Source organism: Nanorana parkeri, unplaced genomic scaffold (assembly GCF_000935625.1).
Source record: "Nanorana parkeri isolate BGI_ZX_2015 unplaced genomic scaffold, ASM93562v1 scaffold364, whole genome shotgun sequence".
Classification (NCBI taxonomy): Eukaryota; Metazoa; Chordata; class Amphibia; order Anura; family Dicroglossidae; genus Nanorana; species Nanorana parkeri.
Genome location: NW_017306632.1, coordinates 76,244 through 87,758, shown reverse-complemented (window position 1 = coordinate 87,758; position 11,515 = coordinate 76,244). Strand labels below are relative to the sequence as shown.

The 11,515-nt window shown below is 39.7% G+C and overlaps 1 protein-coding gene across 3 annotated transcripts in view; it reads right to left on the bottom strand.

The window, feature by feature from the left end:
- Nucleotides 1-2,242: 2,242 nt before the first annotated feature.
- Nucleotides 2,243-11,515, bottom strand: part of FBXO9 (F-box protein 9) — a 28,737-nt gene continuing 19,464 nt past the window's right edge. For 2 of the 3 annotated variants that reach the window (XM_018558864.1, XM_018558865.1), the window contains 3 exons: nt 10,505-10,598; nt 8,903-9,057; nt 7,565-8,094 (listed from right to left, as the gene is read on the bottom strand). In XM_018558864.1, coding sequence (XP_018414366.1) covers nt 7,986-8,094; nt 8,903-9,057; nt 10,505-10,598 — 358 coding nt within the window. In that variant the 3' untranslated portion in view covers nt 7,565-7,985. Of the gene's footprint in view, nt 2,255-7,564; nt 8,095-8,883; nt 9,058-10,504; nt 10,599-11,515 lie in introns of those variants that run through there. The other variant, XM_018558866.1, reaches the window with a different exon arrangement.

The window sequence follows — 11,515 nt, the reverse complement described above, 5'->3', positions numbered from 1 at the left end:
TTCTCACACTTGAAGTAGTCACTTTTTCTTTGAACACATGTAAAAGGACATTACAGTTTTCGGTACACATCTGTTCTGACCATTATTATGTGTGTGTACTTCTCATGTTCGACCCAGAATTGATCATTTGTGCAGCAAAAACCAAACAGGTTTCATATTAAAGAGTTCATACTGTGAGCATAAGTATGCACACAGGGTGTTGCTAGGGAACACCCTAATCACCCCAAGTGCAACACTGAAACCGCAACGGCCAGTGATCTGTCGACACTGAGAACTTATTGAGTTCTGCGACCGCCTGACTTCCCGTTTCGTTACAACTAAGAGGTTTGCCCAAGAAACTTGTTTTGCACAAGCGCCAGCCAAGGCATTGCCCTATACACATACAGCACAGCAATGAAGTAATAAAATGAACTAGGATCACACTAATCCAGCACGTTATTATTTCTCACGTGCCCCACTCAATATGGCCTCCGCTTGAGTGGGGCAACTCAGATTAATAACGTGCTGGATTAGTGTGATCCTAGTTCATTTTATTACTTCGTTGCTGTGGTGTACAGATCACCGGCACCGTGTTTTTAGTCACTGAGCCGGTGGGGGGATCACAAAGATCTGTGACCGGCTCGGGGATACAGAGCTCAGCAGCACTTGCCACTTACATTCCTCACATAGCCACAGTCCTCGGTAACTGGGAAGCTGTGACGGAGCGTGGCTGCGGCTTTGTACTTTTCTGTGCACACCCTAATGCAATAGGCTGCACACGCCTATGACTGTGAGCTGTAGATAAGAAAATTATTTCAGCATTTTGTGCATTTTTTCAATGGTTCCTCAGGGTAAAAAGGTTGTGAAATTCTGCTCCAGCTATAACATACAAGTTCTCCAAATATAATTAGCCAAATTGCTGTCTAAACAAAAATGAAAGCTTTTATTCAAATTGAAAAGAAAGTCTCCAGCTACTTTATTGTATTCGTCCTTTCATTTACTAGCAATGAAGTGCTCCAAAGCCTACAAAGACTGGATGTATCCAGTGTGGTGTGTTAGCAAATAAAATAAAGAACAAGGTTCGGTTGTAGGGCACTGCTCAGCGGTTTTAACTGGTAGCAGATGCAAGGTGTGTTTAGTGTACATTAGCCACCATAAAAAACATCACCTTTTATTTTATACAGTAACTTTCTCAAACCTATTCATAGGCTGCAGCAACATGGCACATTCTGCTTACACTTAATATGTGCAGCAAACCAATACATTCAGTGCACTTTCAAAGGTAACAACATATAAACAAAATAAAGTGATATTTTAAATGAGGTTGAATGTTTTAGGGGAATCTGTCAGAATAGAATATGGTAGCTGCCATTGTTGATTTGAGTCTTGTTTTACTGCTTGGTTGTCAATCATCCAGTACAAACATACCATCAGTGAAGCCTTGAGACACATACTCATTTTAAGTAAGTGGTTTACAATGCAGTGAAGGAAACTTCGGATAAAAATCCCAGAGCTTGCTTCTCCCTGCCTCCCCACTTCCACACATTCCTATTGGCCAGTAAGGCAGACCATGATAGTGATGGGCCAATAGTAATACGTGGCAAAGGAGCTTAGAGGGAGGATTAGACACTATGGGAGGTATCAGAGCTTTGCCTGTCATAAATCTCCCGGCTCTGGCGCAAATCAAAGGGTATTGAAAGCCGACGCAGTTATATACACCTCTGGATGCCTGCACTGTATACGTGGCATTTCATTTCAGTAATCTTTAAGGGACCAATCCTATAACAAGAATGGTATTTCTGGAAAAGAATGATTGACTTTTGAGGCTATTTAGTGAACTAGTCTTGTAGTGACTGACAGAGCCATAAATGGCCTGCTTCAATAGGGTTGAAACCTTTTTTGGGACAGAAATATACCAAACTTATGGTCACTATCTATAGGTTTGGTATATTATTATTAATAACATTAGCAAAAATCCTATTCATACTTAACTTTCTGGCAAAATATTGCCGAGGTGGCAACCCAATAAGTAATCAACTATTGCTACGGTATTTCCACACCATCGATATCACAAAGGTTAGCTATATTCCTCTAGAAATTCCTATTTATATTTGTTCCAAAACTTATGGTCACTATCCTATTAATAACATTAGCAAAAAATCCTATTCATACTTCTCATTCTGGTAAAATAGTGCCCAGGTGGCAAATTCTATAGGTAATCAAACTTCACTATGGTATTTTCACACCACAGTCATCACAAAAGGTAGCTATAGTCCTCCAGAAAACAATAAGGTAGAACATCTATGGTAGAATAAGTTCATCAGTTTCTGTAACAACTGGTTGGAAGTTGTCATTTCTTCTAGTAAGGTAAACAGCAGCAGCAGTAACCATGGCAACCAGATCATTTGGTAAACTCAATTTTAAGGGAACATGTTACCTGTTATCTGTTAGACATACATTGTGGAAAAAAATTATTTGATCCCCTGCAGATTTTTTAAGTTTGCTCACTTACAAAGAAATGAAAGGTCTATAATTTTTATCACAGGTGCATTTTAAATGATAGAGACAGACTATCAACCAAAAATCCAGAAAAAGAACATGATACAAATGTTATAAATTGAGTTGCCGTTCAGTGAGTAAAATAAGTATTTGATCCCCAAGCAAAACATTACTTAGTATTTGGTGGAGAAACCCTTGTTGGCAAGCACAGAGGTAAGACGTTTCTTGTAGTTGGTTACCAGGTTTGCACACATCTCAGGAGGGATTCTTTACAGATCTTCTCTAAATCCTTAAGATCTCTTGACTGTCGCTTGGCGACTTGACGTTTCAGCTCCCTCCATACATTTTCTATAGGATTAAGTTCTGGAGACTGGCTAGGCCACTCCATGACCGTATCCCACCTGTAGCTCCTCTCGCCGGACCAGCGCTGATTCGCCGCTGCAGGGTTTTTGTTTTTTTTCTTACTTACCTAGCCGAGCGTCACTGCTGCTTCGGTGGGCGGCGCTCCAAGCGGGGCCACCTAAATTAGGACCCCACCTGGAGCTCCGCCCACCAGAGCAGCAGTGACGCAACACTCGGCGAGGTAAGTAAGAAAAAAAAAAAAACATAGCGCAAGCATCCGGGCATTTTGACAAGTACAAGTACTTGTCAAAATGCCCTGCATTGGGGCCGATTCCGGTATCGGGACATCCCTAGAAGAAAGAGATTCTGTAGACAGGTGTCATTTTGTATACATAGGGGGTCAATTCACAAAGCTTATTTTGTTCATATCGGCCGTTATTTAATTGATATAGCTTGTTATATAGTTGCTGTGTAAAGGTAGTCAATTCACAAAACTCAATAACGCTTCTTTTTTTTAAGGAGTAGTAAATTAACTATTCAGACGTTATTTTAACTATTCAGACGTTATTTTAACAACTGGAATGATAAAATATGCTTGAAATGCAATTCACAAAAGGAGAAGGTCCTTTTATCACTCGGTATTGAGACGTAGATTTATCAACTCCTTCAGGGTGGCGTTATGACAGATTTCAGGCGTTATCTGATGCTTGCTGCACTGAGATGACATGAGGTAGATAGAAATGGAACCTTTTTTCTTCATTTTCACATTGCTTAATGCTTTTGCGTACAGAAGAAGGCGGCATGTAGTTGTCATTTCTACAGGTTTTATCCTTCTACAAATGTAGATGATTTTTTACAGTTAGAAGTTAGTGGCAAATCTCACATGACACGAAAATCAAATGTCCCTGGACACCATTCAGTGTGGTCAATACAGGCTTTATAGCTGGTAAGGAAAATTGCTTGGCCTCACTACGCTGTCTGTCAACAGATGTAGCTCTAAATAAATGTAATGTTTCATATATTCATTCCGTTCAGATTTTTTTTAATGGTTATTTCTATATGATTTCTTCTCTACCAAATTTAAAATTAGTACGCATGTGGCGAATATGGAATATATTCCTTCCTATGTGGAATCCTTTTGTGTGGTGAAAGTGAAAGTAACAGTCATCTAGGCATCTGCTCCACCCCTTCTGCTACCAAAATGCACTGCAAAAGTGTTAAAATAACACCCAAAACGTTATTTTATCACACTAATAAATAAAATAAAGTCTGTGATGTTAAAATAACACTAGCTTAAGGAACGTTAAACTGCGTGTGCATTCACGATTCCGGCTTTTCTGAATTGCATGTTTCCGCCAGTAAAATAAAGAGTGGTAAAATAAGGATAGATAAATTAACTTCTACTCTAATAACGCTGAGCTTTGTGAATTGACCCCTATGGCTCCTGAAAGACATATCATTTTTCAAGTGAAAATTGGGCATGAGATTACAGTGTGAAGCTGATCAAAGTACACACCATCCAGCCACCACCTAATAGCATTGGAACTATAGAACTAGAACACATGCCCAGGATCTAAAATGGTTTGTACATAGAAGATATAATATACCCTTTATAGCCAAATGTTTTTGTACACCCCTCCAAATTACTGAGTTCAGGTGTTTTCATTAAAGGGCACGATTAATGCTACAGCAGGTCCTTTTCTGATCCAGAATTAATGTAGCCCTCTGCACGCAACCAGGTTCTTAAAGACATGGTTTAGTGAGTTTGGAGGAACTCAAGTGCCCTGCACAGAGCACTGACCTCAAGCATACTGAAAACATTTAGGATAACTAGGAATGCTAAAGAATTTGAGCCAGATCTTCCCCTCACAAATCAGGACCTGACAAATGCTCTTTTGGCTGAATGGCCACACATTCCCATAGACACACTCCAAACGATTGTGGAAAGCCACCCAGATGAGTGCAGCCACAAAGAGGAGGCCAATTCCACAAGAATGAACGTGGTTTGGGTACAGAATGTCTAACAACCTCATATAGGTGACAGTCAGGTGTTCACGAACATTCATTTCAGGGCTCCTGCTTTTGCCAAGAGTACTTATACACTTCAAATATAAAAACTCTTTCTGCCAAGGATTCTAAAGTAATACTTATTCTTTGAGAACACCAGACCAGACAATACTCCTCCATGGTATAAATAAATGTTGCCTAATTAGCAATGTGATTGAAACTTCATCATTTTTGTTATGCAGGAACAGCTTTTCTTTTTTTTTGTGTAAATGCCATCTGTTTTGTAATGTCTTTTTGTGTAGATATCTAGAAAACATGTTCATATCAGGCATGCTGGCAATTAGAATACCACAAAGTGAAGTGTGAAGGTGGGAGGAAGGAGATTAGGCTAAAGAGTATGTAAACCCAAAGTCTACTTTTCAGTATGTACGGCATCATGCCCCATTGTATAGTTTTCTTAAAGAGGAACTAAGTTCCATAACATGGTGGGCGAGCTCTTTCCATAAACTGCAAGTATGCACAGCATACATGCACGCCTACCAAAGTGCCCACCTCTAGCGATGCGACTTCTGTGATCACCCTTGCCGCCACTGCTGACATCTTCGGCAGGCCCACTCCTGGGTTTGGCGTCTTCAGCCATCATGACAGAGCGGCTTGGAAAGATGTAATGTCCACATATAAGCAAGGAATATGTCCAAGCACCAACTGCATGCCAAGATTGTACACTAAGCTGGACATTTGAAGAAAACTGCTGGCAGGCAGAAAAGGAGCTTTTATTAAAGAGTTTCTTACGCAAAAAAAAGAAAAAAAACCTTTCAGCAATTTTATTTTCTACAGCCTTTAGTTCAGCAAATCGTTTCCTTATGCCCAAATTGTTTTCTAAACTCCCCAATCTATTTTCACGATGTTTGGCATCATACCGCACCAGTTTTCTAATGCAATGCTTATGTCAGTGGTTTACAAAACTCAGTAACCCCCACATTGAGGCAGACAACTAGGAGGTCCACATACTCCTTAAGATCAGGTATGCTGAGACAGGCTGCTTGCTAAGGAAGGTCCTGCCACGAGATTCACAGTGCGTTGTGGCCACTAGATAGCACAAGGGATCATAAGAATTTCCTGTTCTCCTCGGCTCCATCTACCAGTCACTTTGAATCTCGTTTGTAGAGTTGATCAGTATGCAAATACTTTATACATAATCCCTAAAGGTGGCCATACACTGTGCAATTCTCATACATTGTGAAATTTGCACAGTGGGTGCCACTGTCGACACCCTTTCGGCCGGCATTCCTCGATCAGTTGATCAAAGGAGTTGATCGTCAAAATACAAAGAAACAGCGGGGATTCCTCGATCAAAGCACTCGCAGCGTTGATGGAGGAATCTACTATTTTCTTTATTCAGCCCACAGGTTGAATGTAAAAAAAATAAAGCAGTCTATGGCCAGCTCAAATGTGTAGTTTCCTGTACAAAGGTGGTGCTCCAAAAATAAAGATTATCTTTGGTGTCATGATTATCAGGCCACCTAACAAAAAATGACAACAACATCCATGACGAGTTAACAAATCATTCAGTGTATTCACTTGCAGCCTCTCTTTCGAGAACTTAGTTTTAATTCAACTTGGAGAGGGAAGAAAAACAGAGGTAACAAAGATACACAACACACAAGGCTTTCTTGAATGGGTTCCGTGGCAAAATACATTCCTCATTCCTGTAAGATTAGAACAATCCAGGACTGTTCTGCCAACGGTTCCCTTTAGAAAAAGTGGAAATATTGCACACATTTCTCATTTATAGTGAACATAACTTACTAATATATTTGCACGGGATCTGAATCAATGCCAGGCTATCATTTACAATCCAAGAGCTCAATGCAGCTAAAAGTATTAAAGGAGAACTATGAGGTGAGTGCTTTTCACTCACCTCATAGTTCTAGCCGACCTGGGACAATGAGACTGTCACAGGTCGGCTCAGTAGATCGGGAGGTGAGCGAACACATACCGGCGTTCGGTCACCTCTCGATCCTGTCACGGCTCTCTGCCGTGACAGGGGAGGGGCTGGATTCCCCCCTCCCCGCTGCGCCAGCGCTGACTGGCGGAACGGAAGGGGGCGGTCTCAGTATACCGCGAGCAGCAGCTCGCGGTATACTGTGGCGTCTCAGTATACCGCGAGCTACAGCTCGCGGTATACTGAGCCTAGGGTGACGGGAGGACGCTAGTTTGTGTCCTCCCGTTACCCTAGGGAGAACTTTGAGGAAAAGCCTTAACCCCATAGTTCTCCTTTAAATGTAACCATCTCATTAACTAGAAAAGAAGATTACATTGGGAACGCTACAAAATGTGTAACTTCAGCTTTAGATGGAGGATGATTACAGCACTTGGTTCATGAAATTCCACTTGTTCAAGGAATCTAATGTACAACTCTAACAATGTGAAGTTCCTCTATCAACTTACTGCTCTGTCAGATCACTCTGCTTTTTATTAATTTTGGCTGCCCAGATGTCTGAGGGCATTCTGTAAGACTGATAGCGATGTAGAATAGACAGTAAAGGAAAGCAGACCCAATGAGGAACTGGACACTGATGGATCTCCTTGTGGCACTTGCTAGGAAGGAGTTTCGTGACATCTCCAAGTGCCCTGATCGTCCTGTAAACCAAATAATCTAAATGGAGCTTTCATCCAATGTTAGATGGAAACATGAAAAGGGAAATGAAAACAATGCATTCTTCCATTTCCTCTAGTCTTAAAGAACCTCTATTGAATATTGTATTTGAGAGTGGACGGACACAATCAGACTGATATTTGCTTATGCCATGTACCGCTTTCAGTAGGTGAAGGTATTAGGAAGAATAACATGTATATAGCCGTGGGGCAATTTTTGTGAAACAATAGAAAACTTCAATAATAACATAGTGGAAAAAAAAAGGAGAGCAGAGAACAAGTAATGCCAACAGAATTATCAAAACGTTTCTGCAAAATGCACAATGCTTGAAAATAAGAGATCAACTTTAGAAAAACAATTCTACCCCTACATGCCCCAAAAACAAAATCATCTCTTAAAGCACCCACTGTTTGCAGCAGAAGTCACAGATAAATGTATGCCGAAAGCTTCACGGTTTTCCTAATATCCTTAGAAGTCATGCAGAAATGAAGAAGAATTTTTAGAGGGGTCTATCAGATACAGCAGTGTAACTCTTCACACGGGCAAAGAACAGTGGTGTGTACATCTTATCAATATCAAATGATGTAATCGCAGTCTCTCCAGTGGATCTGTAAAGGAGACATTCATTAGAACCAAAATGGACAATCAATAACATACTAAAATGACAGCATGCATTTCTGTAAACTTACACTTAGAATATCCTTTAATCCCCAACAGCCACACTCTGATGCCATAACTCCAATCATATCAACTTCATTAGCTCCAAAGCTCAATCCCTCATAAGGTCTCCTCCACCCTAACGCTTTTCACCACTAATGAGCCTAATCGTAAGATTAACCCCCATTTGTGGTGAAATGAGTTAGTACTAATACAGTTAAGCTAATAGTTTTTTTTTGGGAGTTATGGCATCAGAGCGTGGCTTTTTGGGATTAGGACTGAATACGTTGGCAGCGTTGACAAGCACTGATTTCTCCCTGAACTGGGTCTTCTGAAACACTGAGAAATGGAGAGGCTTCATTTGCTCTACGTGTTACCCTTAGAATGACTAACAATAAGGAAAACTAGGCTTATTAACATGTTGTTCTCCTGCACAAAAGTACTTTTTTTAATTTTTTAGTGTGTGACCTGTTTAGGTTTTTTTTTCAGCAAAAAAAAAAATCAGACACAAGTCATTACAAAACTGGATAGATAAAATGAACAATGCATAAAAAAGATCACATGCACACACTTTGTGCACTGCAACTTCGGGACTGTAGTTTCAATGGCACAAGAGGCACAATTTATTAATGCTTTTATTTTTAAAGGGCTATAAAACACCTAATTGATTTCTATGAAAAATATCACCTCAATAATGAACTTTAGGACAGACAATACATTTTCACTGAAGATCCACACACATCACATTCTCAAACTTACTTGTAAGCAATATGACAAGAATGATGAATCCAAACCAGTTTGTTGAATTTGTGACGACCACTCGAGCACAGCTGAAGCCCCACATGAAAGCTGTGGTCATTTTCCTGCACTGGGGCACGGCGGATATACCGATATTTTTGGTACTCTGCAGGTTTCTGCATAGGAATCATAATAAAAAATGTGTGAAGCAATAAAGGCAGTATGGTTACAAACTTTTACATACATCAGCTCATAATTCTATTACCTCTTAAAGCAAAATGTATACCCTCTAAATTACTATAATGTAGTCCAGCTGCATATACAGTAATAAATATGACTTTTTTAATCAGTGTTGCAGCATGTCTAAAAAAAAACCTGTAGTGTCAGCACACTGGAATGTCAGTCTATCACACACAAGCTCTCCTGGAGTCTAACTCCCCTACTGAACACTAGTCTAATAAACATCGCTCTCACTTCTTGAGCAGGGCTGTTGATTAGGCAGTGTTTAGGGGGATGTCAGAGACCTGGGCTGCTTCTTGAGTGTGACCCTCCAATGTGCTGCCAGCACAGGGTTCATTAACCCTTACTGCAGAAAAAAAGTAGAAAGAGTCCTAGTTATTATTGTATATTATTGTATATGACTGGATTACAGTAATAAACTAAGAGGGTCCAACTGGGCTTTACAAATGAGACTCAAATTAGTAAGATAAAAAAAAATGGTGCGAAGAAAATGTGCAAACCATACTAACTAGTTTTCCTATTTAAAGGGAATGTGGTGTGTTTTGTACATGCATTATTTCACTTTCATGTTTAGGCCTACAAAATGACATATGAATGTTTTTTAGTCACACAAATGTGACATTTTTCATTTCAGATTCTTCATTTGCAAACAGTGATGTCTGTCTGTGACCTCCTTCGGGAGATTTTTCCTCTCCTCCTGTTCCTGATGAATGTCATCTGCATGATTGTCACCATGGATAGAAAAACAGAGGTTTTAACCCTTCCACACGCAAACAAATATGTTTTTGCGTTTGTCTGCGTCCCCAGTGGAGTGATTTCCCACCGCTTAGTGCAGATGGTAACAAAAGGCCAGTTTTTATTGAGGACCCAACAAAACCAGAAGTGGGCAAACATGTTTTTGGCACTTTTTCTCACTTATTTTGTTGAGCCCTCAATTAACAATGAGGCTCATTATGGGATGCTGGCCTTTTCTGTTTTATGTGTTCTAATATGGTATTCATTGGTAGCTGTGTCAGTGGCATTCAGGGTCAGGAAGGATCTATCTATAGTAATAAAAGCCTGACAGAGTATCTAACCATTTCCTGTGCTATCCAAGTTGTAGCTGGAATTGAAATGCATTGCTTTTCTGAAAAAGAAGTCTGCTGTTCACAGAGCTCAATCTCAAATTGCACACATAGCTGAATGTGAAAAGAAATGGCTTGTAACTCACCTTTCCTTCTCTGTACAGACTTACAATTAGTGAGAGACAGTCTGAAAGCACATATCTTCTGCTGTGCTCTCTTTAGAAAACCCATAATGCTCTGGGACACTAGTGCTAGAGTCAAATAAAAACATATTCTTTCAGATTGTCACTACGTGGAACATTATACCAGCAACATATACCTCTTCCTTCTTGGTGGTTACAACCGCAAAAACTTTGGTTTGGTTATCAGTGTCTTGATTTAGACGATAATGGCCAAGCAGCAAAGCATCAATTCTAAAAAACAAAAAAAACACATTTTTTAATAAATAACCACACACATAACAAGGATAATTTACGATGTATTCATATTATTATGAAAAAAGAGCAACATCACATGCAGGTCCTCCTGTTAACATGTTGTAATCAGTAATTGTATGACCTGCTCTTACAACCTTTAAAGCAGAAATCAAGGTAAATAATAAAAAAAGGTGACTAGGAAAGCACATATTCAGCACTCATTTTTTCCATTTAGTGACAAATCAAATTGGTGGTAGAATCAAAGTGACACTAAACTCAGGAGTTTAACCTTAAAAATTTATTCAAGTACTTCAACTAATAACAAAAATGTATCTTATTTGTGTATCCCTCGGCTGTAGATCCTCAAATCATCTCTGAATTGGTGCTGACACTGTCCTTCCTTCTGGAGGGCGGCTACTTTTGTTCCCCATGGTCTCTGTGTGTGTTGTAAAGTAACCACCTCTTCAAGTCCACTCCTGTGATGGACTACAATCTCATATTCAGTTACCGTATATACGCGAGTATAAGCGGTCCCGAATATAAGCCGAGGTACCTAATTTTACCAAAAAAAACTGGGAAAAAGTATTGACCCGAATATAAGCCGAGGGTGGGAAATGAGGCAGCTACTGGTAGATAGATACCAATAAAATTACATTAATATTTATTTAAAAGAAAAATAACCTAGCTCTGTAAGTGGAAAAGGGGGTACAGGGCTACATATCATGTACTACGGATCATTTAACCCATTCATATTAGCAGAGGATAATTGTAAATCTATTGTTCAGTGCACTCTATATGTAGTATATAGTACATGTACATATAGAGTGCCTGCAACAATACATTTACAATGATCCTCTGCTAACATGAATGGGTTAAATGATCCATAGTACAGGGCTACATACAGATCATTTAAT